General features: G+C 40.7%; 2 protein-coding genes across 3 annotated transcripts; both read right to left on the bottom strand.

Annotated features, from left to right (window-relative positions):
- Nucleotides 1-684: 684 nt before the first annotated feature.
- LOC109907652 (chloride intracellular channel protein 1-like) lies at nucleotides 685-9,673 on the bottom strand. Of its 2 annotated transcripts, none has more exons than XM_020505746.2 (7): nucleotides 9,273-9,673; nucleotides 8,887-8,965; nucleotides 7,831-7,940; nucleotides 6,832-6,957; nucleotides 6,406-6,512; nucleotides 3,846-4,027; nucleotides 685-3,212 (listed from the first exon to the last, which is right to left on the bottom strand). In XM_020505746.2, the coding sequence occupies exons 2-7, from the start codon at nucleotides 8,926-8,928 to the stop codon at nucleotides 3,051-3,053; spliced, it is 729 nt and encodes a 242-aa protein (XP_020361335.1). In that variant the 5' UTR covers nucleotides 8,929-8,965; nucleotides 9,273-9,673; the 3' UTR covers nucleotides 685-3,050. The 2 variants fall into 2 exon arrangements, with proteins under 2 accessions (XP_020361335.1, XP_020361336.1); XM_020505747.2 differs by lacking the exon at nucleotides 9,273-9,673 and adding an exon at nucleotides 9,182-9,259.
- Nucleotides 9,674-10,818: 1,145 nt separating this feature from the next.
- LOC109907654 (ly-6/neurotoxin-like protein 1) lies at nucleotides 10,819-12,960 on the bottom strand. Its single transcript, XM_020505749.2, has 3 exons — nucleotides 12,760-12,960; nucleotides 11,905-12,015; nucleotides 10,819-11,323 (listed from the first exon to the last, which is right to left on the bottom strand). Exons 1-3 carry the CDS (start codon nucleotides 12,812-12,814, stop codon nucleotides 11,115-11,117), a joined length of 375 nt encoding a protein of 124 aa, XP_020361338.1. The 5' UTR covers nucleotides 12,815-12,960; the 3' UTR covers nucleotides 10,819-11,114.
- Nucleotides 12,961-14,371: the final 1,411 nt, after the last annotated feature.

The raw sequence follows: 14,371 nt of genomic DNA, 5'->3' as shown, positions 1-14,371 counted from the left end.
GTAGACTGAGTGGACGGGGAACTAGTAGGCTGAGTGGGCGGGGAGCTAGTAGGCTGAGTGGACAGGGAACTAGTAGTCTGAGTGGGCGGGGAACTAGTAGACTGAGTGGGCGGGGAACTAGTAGGCTGAGTGGACGGGGAACTAGTAGGCTGAGTGGGCGGGGAGCTAGTAGGCTGAGTGGACGGGGAACTAGTAGGCTGAGTGGGCGGGGAACTAGTAGGCTGAGTGGGCAGGGAGCTAGTAGGCTGAGTGGATGGGGAACTTACCGTGACACACTTCAAACAGGTCCGCCAGGCACCTACTACCATACCCGTTCAAAGGCACTTACATCTTTTGTCTTGCCCATTCACCCTCTAACCATTCGATATTAAACTGATTATGGCAGAAGGCCACGTATGGCATTAGTCATGTAAACCCCTTACTCTGGTTATCCTAATCGGTGTAAGGTCAAAATCAAAGTAAGCATACGGCGATTAAAACAACTGGTTTTCTGAGCAATCTTTCAAATTATTAGCGGTGTATTTGATCTGAGCATGTGCCAGCACCGGTAGTGCAAGCCTCCATCTTAAACGCGAGTGAAGTGAGTTGTTAAAAACGGAAAGTATGCATCTTATAAATAGCTTTCACATACAAACTTTATGTGTCTGAACTCAGAATATAATAGTCTTCTCAAAAATAACATGGTTACTGTGGTAGAACGTTTATTTTGATTGGCTATTTTCTGCATTCATCAAAAGTCCAATCAGGTAGCCTGACTTCAGATGTGTCCATGTAAACAGGATCATTAGGGAAATTGGTATTCTTGCAAAGCATGTAAACGTTTTAAGCAAACTACTATATTAACCTGACTATCCACAATAATCATATTATTTTGTGCATGTCACCGCACTTCATGTCTCAATTGTCTCCAATCCTTCTTTAACCCATCTCCTCCCCTTCATCTACACTGATCTGAAGTGGATTTAACAGGTGACATCAATAAGGGATCATGGCTTTCACCTGGATTCACCTGGTCAGTCTATGTCATGGAAAGAGCATGTGTTCTGAATGTTTTGTACACAAAGGTTTTGTACACTCAAATTGGATCAGCTTAAAACAAGGCTGTTTTAAGCTGATCCACTTAAGTCAGTACCATGAGACTGCACCATCTATGAGTCAGTCTGAGCGCTCTATTCAATCTGTATCGCTGAAGATTGCACTATAGAAAGCTAATTTCCGATTGAGCGGCATAGCGTGAATACAATCTCCTTTAAAGCCGGAACATTGCCTTTAAATGTCAATCACGCTGTAATGCTGAACTTGATACGCTGATATGGATTGTATAGAACCCAAACAAATATTTCCAGTTCTTTCCCAGGGGACTGAATTTCAAGTCACTGCAAAATGGAAGACTTCAAAGTGTGCACTACAAAGCACAGGACGGTAGTAGGATCTAAGGTGTTGTCGATTTAAACAACCTAAACAACACCCACCTCAATAGGCCTCAAGTAAAACCCTTCCTTTGGCTCACTAAAGGTTGAAACTCTGTTATTTTTTCAAGTTTAATTGAGTCTTCCATTGTCATTAACCATATCAAAGAGTACAAACTCACAATCCCGTAGCATTGGAGATTTCAGTTTCAGTTATCTATGCAAAGAACATCTCAAATTTGTATGAATGAGATGTTTATGGTTTAGTCATGCGAGGAGGTGTGTGCACGTCTGCATTACATCCTGTAGTTTTCCCTCAGATTTACAGTGAAACATGACTGAACTGGCTTGGTGCCTCAAGGCCATACAGAGTCAAGTACTTCTTCATTAACCTAAAGTTCACATAAAGCAGCGACAATAGCCATATTACTTTGTCTGGAGTAACTCAACTGCTCTGCAATATGAGCCTCTCACAGTTTTTTTTTTATTGTATCAAAAATATCCTTCACTTTGAATTACCCCCTGTATATAGCCTCGCAATTGTTGTTTTACTGCCACTCTTTAATTATTTGTTACTTTATTCTCTTGACTTTTTTTAAAAAGGTATTTTCTTAAAACTGCATTGTTGGTGAAGGGCGTGTAAGTAAGCATTTCACTGTAAGGTCTACAGACCTGTTGTTTTCAGCCCATGTGACAAATACAATTTGATTTGATTCACTAGCAAAATAGCCTTACAATGGGGACATAAGCTTGATAAACCCTTCACAGCGCTACAAGCCGGAGAAAGGAGAAGCCGAAATCTGTTGAAATAATTTTCTGTGTGGATAAATGTGTGCTGAGAAACACCTCTGTATCGTGTGCCCCAATGTACTGCAATTGGACCAAGACCTGCTTTCCCGTTCCCTGAGCCTAACTTCTGACCATTTAGCATGTATAAAATGACTGGTTCAAACTGACCATGTCATCCACCCTGTTAACGGCTGTTTGCCCTGAACAATATATCAACACTGTAATAATATGTCAGTAATAATGTATAATTGTAGACACGCCTATAACTAACCTCTCTCTTTCAGCTGCAGGTAGCAGTTAAACTGGTCTAGGTATGCGTGTCTGTGTGTAATCACAACAGGAACCGTTTTTTTTATGGCTTGGCCGAGAGATGGAAACTAATAGGGGGTAATGTGGCAATGTATGCAGTGCAGAATTAATCATAGAGACTGAACAGACCACTATACCTTCAGTTGGATGCAACCATATGTAACCTACTGCTCGTGTATACAACTTTAACTGTGTGTAACTGCCCCTGAATACACAGTATTAAGAGTGGATGTGCCACGTGACAAAAAGGGAACCATAAACTATACGCCTCAGAGAGTTTCACAAACTCTTAAGTGGCCAATGAAAAATGTTCAACTTGATCTTACAGTGATATTGATTTCCTGTTCTCAAGAAAGACTGTTGGAATGGTGTGCGTGTGTCTGAGGGAGTGCCTGTATGTGTGAGTGCATTGGTGTGTGTGTATGCTACCACATGTACAGTGCCACACGTAGGTAGGTAAGTGTGTCTAGGATATCTGATCAGGTGTGTGTGTGTATGTGTGTATTTGCTGGTGTGTGTGACTGATGGGATCCCCTTGTCCTCCTACTTAAGTGCTTTAGCCACGGCTGAGTAGGCGATGTGTATCTCTGTGTCGTTGGGGCAGGTAGAGGAGAACTCCTCGTGGGCGTACGCAGCATCCAGGTACCGCCACAGGTTGGAGAGAGACTTGGGGATGGAGAAAGTGCGATACTTCAGACACACCACCTTCGGGTTGGACAGAGAGACAGGGAAAAAGAGAAGAAGAAAGGGAGAGTTATTTCCCCCATTGCACATCATCCTGTAAAAAGAGTTTTTATTCATACATCTCTACATGCATAGTTCTAATGGTGCTTATAGTGTTCATAGTGTAATCTGTACTTTCTGGCTTTTAGCTTCAGTGTGTAAATTCTGCGTCAATATATTTAGTCTGTATATTCTGCTTATTGTCCGTCTGTATATTCTGTTTATTGTGGCAGCACCATTTCACTGAGTCAATTCTTGTACATGCAAATGTATTTGGTGAATAAAAGTGATTCTGAATACACGTGGCCACTGAATAACCAAACAAAAAGTAACATACAAAAAAGCTAAGACAAGAAAGGTAACCGTTATAGCCAATAAATATAATTGTGCGTTTGTAGTCCAAACAATAATGATCAAAAGAGCCCATTGGATCTGCCTGAACACTAATGATAATATGTGAATATGTCCTTGTGATCTTACTTTGCAGTTTTCACTGAAGTTATTACTGTACATGTGGGAACATTTAGCAAACAAGTGGTCCACCAACCTCAATTAATACTGATTTGATTATAGACCTCACGCTAGGCCACAAGCAGGGCTTAAACAAAGGATTACCTTGACAATGTTCAGCTTGGGAAGCAAGTTGCAGTCGGCCAGAGTGAGGACCTGCCCATCCAGGAAGGGACGAGAGGAGGAAGTGACATCATCAGCGCTATTCTCGTCAATCTCGTCAGGAAGTGGGGAGCCAAGGTATTCGTCTAGCTTATTCAGGGCCTTGAGCAAGCCTTTCTCTAGGTCTGACCATGCAGAGAACACACAAAGTACAACACATGGATTAAGACTGAAACGCGTACATAAACTGTAGTACGAGCAAAGGTAAAGCTCCTCAGTAGTATCAAGCAAGCAAAGCCTTCATTGAGCTCCCTGTGATTAGACTGAAACAAACCTCTGAAAGAAGGAATTGAATGTGCTGCACATATAATATAATTACTATTCTATATATATGGTGCATCCGGAAAGTATTCAGACATACCCGTGGTATACGGCCTGATATACCACGGCTGTCAGCCAATCAGCATTCATGGGTGAACAACCCAGTTTATAAATAAAAGATATTCCTCATCAATCTAAAAACAATACCCCATAAAGACCAAGCAAAAACAGGTTTATATAAATATTTGCAAATGTATTAAAAATAAAAAACAGAAATACCTTATTTACGTAAGTATTCAGACCCTTTTCTATGAGACTCAAAATTGAGCTCAGGTGCATCCTGTTTCCAATGATCATCCTTGAGATGGTTCTACAACTTGATTGGCGTCCACCTGTGGAAAATTCAATTTTTTGGACATGATTTGGAAAGACACACACCTGTCTTTATGAGGTCCCACAGTTGACTGTGCATGTCAGAACAAAAACCAAGTCATGAAGTCGAAGGAATTGTCCATAGAGCTCCGAGACAAGATTATGTTGAGGCACAGATCTGGGGAAGGGTACCAAATAATTTCTGCAGCATTGAAAGTCCCCAAGAACCAGTGGCCTCCATCATTCTTAAATGTGGGACGTTTTGAACCACCAAGACTCTTTCTAGAGCTGGCTGCCCAGCCAAACTGAACAATCGGGGGAGAAAGGCTTTGGTCAGGGAGGTCACCAAGAACCCGATGGTCACTCTGACAGAGATCCAGAGTTCCTCTGTGGAGATGGGAGAACCTTCCAGAAGGACAACCATCCCTGCAGCACTTCACCAATCAGAACTTTATGGTAGAGTGGTCAGACGGATGCCACTCCTGAGTAAAAGACACATTACAGTCCACTTGGAGATTCTCTGGTCTGATGAAACCAAGATTGAACTCTTTGGCCTGAATGCCAAGCATCACATCTGGAGGAAACCTGGCACCATACCTGCGGTGAAGCATGCTGTGGGATGTTTACCAGCGGCAGGGACTGGGAGACTAGTCAGGATTGAATTAAAGATGAACGAGCAAAGTACAGGGAGAACATTGATGAAAACCTGCTCCAGAGCGCTCAGGACCTCAGACTGGGGCGAAGGTTCACCTTACAACAGGACAATGACCCTAAGCATACAGCCAAGACAATCGAGGAGTGGCTTCGGGACAAGTCTCTGCATGTCCTTGAGTGACCCAGCCAGAGCCCGGACTTGAACCCAATCGAACATGTCTGGAGAGACCTGAAAATAGCTGTGCAGCAACGCTTACCATTCAACCTCACAGTTTTGAGAGGATATGCAGAGAAGAATGGGAGAAACTCCCCAAATACAGGTGTGCCAAGCTTGTAGCGTCATACCCAAGAAGACTTGAGGCTGATATCGCTGCCAAAGGTGCTTCAACAAAGTCCTGAGTAAAGAGTCTGAATACTTATGTGAATGGAATACTTACATTTTTCACATTTCTAAAAACCTGTTTTTGCTTTGTCATTATGGGGTATTGTGCGTAGATTGATGAGGGGGAAAAAACAATTGAATACCTTTTAGAATAAGGCAGTAACGTAACAAAATGTGGAAAAAGTCAAGGGGTCTGAATACTTTCCAAATGCCCTGTATGCTAATATCATTACAACATTATTTGAATCAAAACAAAATACATAGTTTAAAGGATTTGAGGCACAGTTGTAAATTGTTGAACTAGAGTCATTTAAAATGTCCTTTTGAATCTTTGCACATGACAATTGCTTATCTGAGTAGAGCGTGAAAGAGCTGCTAAAAATACAAGACAACATGCGACCGCTTTGTGAAGAGACGCCAAGCTCAGAGCATAATGCCATTACCACAGACATTCCCTGCTGTTTTGGAAAACAGAGACAGATTGTGGGAGCTTCTTGCAGGTGCTTGTGACGATACCAGTATTGCAATATTTTTTCCATGGAAAAAATGAAAACACGAAGCAGGCCAAACTCTTTGGTCATTTAAAAACCTGATGTACAGTATATAAAATATTGTATGCTATAGCTTGGAAAACAAATCAATGTGACTCTCGATGACAACATAATGATGTTTGTTTACAATATTAAGGTTCCTAAAGAAGTTACATCTGTTTTGTTTCCTTGCCACAATCGTGGTACTGGTATCGTCCCAGCCCTAGTGCTTGCTAGCATGCAACAATGTTGTTGTACATGAAGGGTCGGGCTCAGTTCATCCTGATTTGTCATTGTCACTCACTGTCATTGAGCTGGGGGTTTGAATTCTTGATGTAGGCTGAGAACTTGGAGAACACATCTAGGCCGGCTGTGTTAGACTCAGGGTTCCTGGAAGCCAGGCGGGGGTATCTGTGGGAGGGGGTTGGGGAGGCATAAAACATGTCAGTCAGTGAGGTATCATGAGGAAAACATATTGTCTTCCGAGAGGAACATAAATACGAATGTTAAAATTTGAAAGTATCAAAAGCCTTCATGCATGTACATAAACGATCAACATACTCTACAGAGGCAAACAACAGATACAAATGATTCTTCAACACAACAATGGCAGATGTAACATAGACCTGGAAGGGTATGAAACTTTGCTTGATACAAAGTAGCAACATAACTGTCTGATGGTATGATCAGAGGATGGATAGAAGGATAAAATGATGGAAGGAGTGATTACTTTGGAGGGGACAGGTTCTCCTCCAGGAACTCTTCTATCTTGTTGGTGTCGGTTTTCACCTCCGTTCCGTAGAGCAGGAAGGGGGGCTGAGCACCAGGGGCCAGGTCCTTAAGGATCTCTGGTTTCCTATCAAGAGACAGAAAATGACAGAGGGACAAACAGGAATGCTCTTTAATTATTTGTTACTTTTGTTTCTTATTTTCTTGTATTTTTCTTAAAACTGCATTTCACTGTAAGGTCTACTACACCTGCTGTATTCGGCGTTTGTGACAAATCAAATTTGATTTGCAACACTGACAGAATTACAGGGAGTGAGAAAGAGGTAGAAGGTAGAGACATATGAGCGTATGTGAATGTGAAAAATGTATACGTTTGTGACAAAAAAAAACGAGTTAAGTCTTACTATGCTGAACAAAAATATAAAACACAACATGCAACAATGGACAAAGATTTTACTGAGTTACAGTTCATATAAGGAAATCAGTCAAATGAAATAAATTCATTAGGCCCTAATCTATGGATTTCACATGACTGGGCAGCGGTGCAGCCACCCCCTGGGGAGCCAGGCCCATCCAATCAGAATGAGTTTTTCCCCACAAAAGGGTTTTTATTGCAGTCAGAAATACTCCTCAGCCCCCCATCACAAGGTGCACCTGTGTAATGATCATGTTCTTCAATCAGCTTCTTGATATACCACACCAGTCAGGTGGATGGATTATATCGGCAAAGGAGAAATGCTCATTAATAGGGATTTAAACAAATTTGTGAATAAAATTTTAAAGAAAATGAGCTTTTTGTGTGTATGGAACATTCCCCGATTTTTTATTTCAGCTCATGAAACATGGGACCAACATGTTACATGTTGCGTTTATACTTCTGTTCAGTGTACAATGGGTACAAGGGTACAAGACGGTGTATAAAGACAGATAGTAGCTTAGACATGTGCAAATGTAATATAAATGTATATGTAATATAAATACAGATTGATAGGTATTAGACCTCTTCATGTCCACGGTGGTGACGTTGAAAGTGACTCCTTTGAGCCACAGCACCATGAAGAGGCGCTGGGAGAATGGACAGTTGCCAATGCTCTGGCCATCACTGCCTGCCTAGAATGGGGTAGAAGTCCTTATATTATGGTCATTCTTCCAAACAAGAAGATCATATAATACAGAAGATCGATAGAGGAAGTCAAACAGGGAACACATGGTTTTAGATGAATTCTAAACATAAATATTGCCCACATAAGCAAAATAATTTTGAAATGTACTTGGCTTAGATGTAACATGTAAGGTGAGTGAGAATGGAATTGACAATAATGTGTGTAGTTCAAATGTTTTCATAGAAGGAATTAAACGGTTTTACTCAAATATACAATGCAATGTGTGAAAGATTTAGGGACTGTGGGTCTCTTGAAATTAGAATGGTGGGGAAATGGAACAAGTCAGCATTTTAAGCTGCTACCACAATAACATATTTTATACATGAACAACAACAAAAAGTTACACATCTACATATTCACACAGAGAAATCATTATAGGCCATGAAGGACTATGAGAGCAGGAAAAAAAGACTCCCTATTTTTATATTGGATCATTTCCTCTGAATGACCACACCCCTGGGCTGCTCTGGCCAGTTGACTAAATATAGATTAAGGAGCCTATATGGCATATGTATTATCTTAATGTACATTTAATAAGATGAGTACATTTTCTGGCCATTCAACTGAAGTGCCAAATGGAGTGCAGCAATAGGCATTAACAGAAGCTATGCCTATAGTCTACTATGAAAGCCATTAGGCCTTCTCTAGGCATTCAGTCTTTGAACAAATTCCTTGAAGGACCAGTGACAACAGTTAACTTTACTCACCGATAGGTAATCTTGTTTTAGAAACGCTTGGGCCATTATGATGTTTCAGTAAAATAGATGACACTGTAGGCTACCACATAGTGACATGTTGATAGCGTAATGTAATGGCGCATTGTTTACAAAGTAACTTGTCCAAGATATGATTATGCATGTCAGAGCAGAATGGATTTGGATGATGTCGCTTACCTTCACAAAAAGTTCAACTTGAAGTCTATTTTCGTCACTCATCTTTTTGTTTCAAGTGTTGCCGCTGGAACTGGAAGACCTAAAGGTGACACAGAGCAGTTTAGTTTTGGGAGGGGAAACAACTGTCAATGTGCAGTATTACACACATTTTTTGATAGGCCTATTAGGTTCACTTCAATAATACACAGAAACCCGATGTCGATCAAGGGCTTGACCGCACCATCTGCTATGACAAGACATATTCTGTAGTTTATATAAACGAATACAAAACAAACATCAGAAAATAAGGTCTTACTGTAAACCGTTATGACTTAATAGCAACCTTCCAAGAGATTTGGTTGAGTGAGAATGTAGTCTAAATTGTAACAAATGTATGATTTCCTTACCTCGCTCACGTTCTGTGTGGGACTTGCAGTAAACGTCTTGTCAGTTTCCCCTCCCTCTGTGTCGCTCGCTACACACTCATTCCTCCATTTCCTGATGGTGGAAGCCAACACTCAACTAGCAACTAGTGATGTTAACCTAGCCGACTCAACTCCACCGATTGTGTGTGTACGTGAGAGAGATGTGGAAAAGAGAGGGGCGAAGAAGGGAAGGTGTAATTACATGTTCCCAACTATTCCGTTAGTCTATAGTAGGTCATCTATGCAATTTGGGTTATGAAATTTAAAAAAAGAAGCCTACACAACGTGGAAGGAATTGCACCTGTACTAGCCCAAAGACCGGCAGACCGCGATATTGAGTGGTTTCATCTCGTTAATGCAGCCTACTGTACATGAATATATTTAAATGTCGGTTGTCTGCTCATCGGGTCAGGCACTCAAGCGTCAGTGATAGCTGACGTGTGTTAGCTTATGTAACAGACCTTTGAAGGTGTTGTGTGACACTTAATCAGGTGTTCTGGTGTGTTCTTTTTCTGAAATGTGTCATTATGTAGGTAGACAATTATCTACATATTTTAATATTTGACTAATTCCATTTCCTGGAATATTGTGATATCATGACAATTGGGTGGGTTTATTCATGTTTATATGCTCTGTGCCAGAAGGGTATAAAACACAAGCTACTATAAATAATACCATTGTTATTACATGATGTGTACATAAAATTACATTCATCAGGGGAAACAGATGCTGTGTTTAAATCTTGCCTTTGGGATCAATGAGAGGTGCTTATATATATTGACGTGCTTATATTGAAATATGCATATGTAGGTGTTTGGTGTTTGGAATCTGAAATGAAACCCACCAGTCATCTAATTTAAGTACTATTTTCTGGCATCGGGCCGAGTCGTCGATTCACCAATGTGCTGTCGTCTCTCTCATGCACTTGATGGCGCTATTGGTTTGAAAGTGAGTTGCAGGGAAACCGGGTGGAGAACGATTCCATCAGCCTGTCTGCCAGCTGAGTTCGGCTGCCTATGGTGTCAGGGTGGAATCTCCTACTGTAGAAGACACATTAACGTAGGCTAATGTGAATAGACACCCAAATGATGCACACGGACACTAGCTTGATGTCCACACACTGGCTCAACCCTTACCTGAGCCATAGCCTAACCCTAACCCTAGATGTATAAGTTTGTCTTGAATTTATTTGACCATTTACTCAGTTACAGTTTCTTATGTTTGACAGATTGGCAGCCTCCTAACTAAAGCAGTATTTGTTCAACTTATTATCATGCAAACATCCATTATTGTTTCAGAATTTTGTCCAAACAGTACATTCTCAATTAAAATGTCTGAATTTTTTATTATTATTTTTTATTTATTTCACCTTTATTTAACCAGGTAGGCTAGTTGAGAACAAGTTCTCATTTGCAACTGCGACCTGGCCAAGATAAAGCATAGCAGTGTGAGCAGACAACACAGAGGGTTGAATATAAAAGTGTAGAGGACATTATTGTGTCAACAATGAAAAACAGCACATTTTTTCCCCCGTTTTGTGACACAACTTAATTCCTTTATTATTCAGAATAATATTACAGTATTGGTATATGTGTTCTGTAGAGTAGTGTAAAGGCACTTTAAGTTGTTGCGTATCATAGTTGCAAGTATTATTCAGTTGATAAATGTTATTAAAGTAGAGTTTAAGAAAAATTCTGAGCTCACTGTGCCAAACCTAGTTAATAGAGGATGGAGACAAAGTAGTCTGAAACCTGTTTAAACAGTGTGAACAGAAGTGTAACAGGTTTAAACAATACTGTGAACAGAAGTCATTGTTTGTCCAGTCTAAACACCCCAGGCCATCAGGGCGGCGCTGAGTGCCACAGTCACAGAGACCTGGACGGAGCTGGCCCCGTTACACAGGTCTGTCTGGCAGCATGAGGAGCTGCTCGTGACACCAGCACTAAAGATGGTTGCAGTGATGGTCTTGCCACACAGGTCTGAGTCCAGACAACCACGGGTGTGGAGTGTCAGAAACCCAGTGGAATTGAATTCTAGATGGGATGAGATTTAGAACAAAACATTAGGAAAACATGCTCTTTCCATGACACAGACTGACCTGGTGAATCCAGGTGAAGGCTATGATCCCTTATTCAGGTCACTTGTTAAATCCACTTCAATCCGTATAGATGAAGGGGAGGACTCAATTGCACTGATACAATTGAGACATGGATTGCGTATGTGTGCCATTTAGAGGGCAAGACAAAAGATTTCAGTGCCTTTTAACAGGGTATGATAGTAGGTGCCAGGCACGCTAGTTTGAGTGTGTCAAGAAATGCAACGCTGCTGGATTTTTCATGCTCAACAGTTTCCTGTGTGTATCAAGAATGATCTACCACCAAAGGACATCCAGCCAACTTGACACAATTGTGGGAAGCATTAGAGTCAACATGGGCCAGCATCCCTTTGGAAAGCTTTCGACACCTTATAGAGTCCATGCCCGGAAGAATTGAGGCTGTCCTGAGGGTAAAAGTGGGTGCAACTCAATATTATGAAGGTGTCCCTAATGTTTTGTACACTCAGTGAATGCTAATTCATTGCATATTCACAAGTCGTTGTGTACAGGTTTCCTTACTTGCTTCTCCGGTGAAGCAGTTGAGAGTGGAGTTGTCACACACCATGTTTTTGGGAAAGAAACATGTCCCAAAGATCCCCACACTGCACTGCTTACAGGTCAAGGACTGGGCTGTGGAACATGGAGGAGAGGCAAGAGAAGTGGATGAATCATGTGCAGTTCAACACAATACAATACGACACAAACAATGATACAGTAGGTAGATAGGAGCACCTGACTGAACGTCATGAGTGGCATCAGGTGGAAGAATGAAAGAAGACAGATTGACGTCATACCTATAACTCACCCAGCAATTCACAATAAAAAGCTGAAGCGTACATGTTTAGACATTCACAGTATGTATTGGTATCAGGTATATATATATATATATGAAAATGAATGGTTGATTGTATACTGTGTAAATTGATGTTGTACACACAATGCAGCCCTGAAACTAGAAGTGTGTTTAGTGGCTTCTCTTATCTACAAGTTTGCCAGTAAAATGTGGTTCAGTCATTACAATAGAGTCAATATCCTCTTATTATTGAAGGTACTGCTACCACAGGAGACTAAACTTGTCATACAGTATAAGAATGGCCTCGGTACCCATGGAAAATACGCATCATTATTACTGGTAATCAGACTAAAACAATAGAAAGCACTCTCAGGTTCTTCAAACTCCTTTGTTGTGTACAGAATATGTGACATGCATCCCATGGATGTCTACCATCATATCATATTACAATTTTATAGCCTTAGAAAATAAAAGCACCTAGTACAGAATTTGTGAAAAACCTGAACTAATCAAATCACAACCTATTACTGTATCTGTCTTTGACAATTGCCATAGGAACAGAAGAAGCTGATATGACTTACCCACTGCTATGAAGACCACCAGGACAGTCAGCACAATCAAAATATTACTCTTCATCTTCTTGCAGGAGGGTAGTGTTTGTTGTTGTCAATAGGAGGCCTAATCGCAGAATCTATTCACTTTATAGAGACGGGAAAGAACACTAATCAAATGAATGGGGAAACATCCAGTTTCCTGCTAAAGGTGTGATGCAGATGGAGACTAGAATGAAGTATAGCAGGTTTTATTGTCTTCCATGAGGGTGCTGAGAGGACATTTGTCTGAAAAGAAGTCTGGAATGCAGACAGTATCTTATCATTTACATCACATTGAAATGCTCAGTCAAAAAGTTAAGTTGGTGTCTTGATTCTAATGATTTGTTCCAGCCTTTCACATACACACAAAAATACACCATGTAGTGTCTCGTAGTAGCAAATACTTTCGAAAGTGTATTCAGTATGATTATGTATTGCACATAGAGTACATAGAAAGGTTATCTCTATAAAAGAGCAACATGCTCAATGGGGAAACTCACTACGTATGATAATGGTCATTAATAGTGACATGGTTGAGAAGTTATTCCATTAAAAAGTGAATAGTGACTCTGACGTGTTGCAAATGTAAATGCAGTAAAGTACATACATTGATTAACTGTTCATACCGATGCTGCAGTAGGATGTTGAGTATTCTAGGCCCTAGAAGTAAAACCAGTTTGAATTGGTACTTGGAACTAAAGCTTAGAGCGAAACTAGCCTGAATAAACATTGTAGTCTTTTCCAGAATAAACCATTTTCAATACGTTGTGTATCTAAGAACTACAACCGACAATAACATCATTCAATGGAAACCTATGGAGGAGGTGTCCTTATTGTGAATAGTTTGTCGAGGCGAAGGCCAAATGGCCACCAGGGTGGCACCAGGGGCCACGGTGAGAGTTAGTTGGATGGCTCCGGCAGCCTGCCACGTTGCTCGGGTTGGTGCTGCAGCAGGTTTGTGAGATGGTGTAGCCGGCTCCTAGATGCTAGCAGTGAATGTGGTGTTACAGGAAGCTGTGGCCATGCAGCCCTTGCACGTGATGTTCAGGATGCTACTGATGTTGAACAATAAATGAAGAAGGAATAAAGCAGGAGCAATTGTAAATACAGGTATTTTTTCGGATGAAACCACAGGGTCAGTACCTGCTTGTCCGCTCTAGCAGTTGGGCTCTGAGGTGCTACATGTTGTATTTGTACCAAACAGACAAAGGCTGGTGATCCCCATAGAACATGTGTTACGATGCAGAGACTCTGCTGTGAGATGGAATGAGAGAAAGATGGTGAGAAGGAGAACAAAAGGAGAGAAACAAATAAGATTGCTGTCATCATGACGCTATTATGTACAATCACTAGTAACGGTAATCAAAAATTGCTAAAAGGTTTTAAAAACAATTCTAATGAATCCAACAGCTGGACAATGGATGAAGATACTCCAAACTGTATATATATTTTTTTAAATCAGATATTGACTGAATTATAGCACATAAAACATTTGACTGGCACAGACAAAATAATGGAGTTCAGGGATTTGGGTTTATTATCAAATTGAACTTTTTTTATTTCTTAGAATGCACTCATACATATATTTTCTAACGGTATC

This window comes from Oncorhynchus kisutch, linkage group LG17 (genome assembly GCF_002021735.2).
Source record: "Oncorhynchus kisutch isolate 150728-3 linkage group LG17, Okis_V2, whole genome shotgun sequence".
NCBI lineage: Eukaryota > Metazoa > Chordata > Actinopteri > Salmoniformes > Salmonidae > Oncorhynchus > Oncorhynchus kisutch.
Note: the sequence above shows the minus strand (reverse complement) of the source record. Positions and strands in the feature narration are given on the sequence as shown.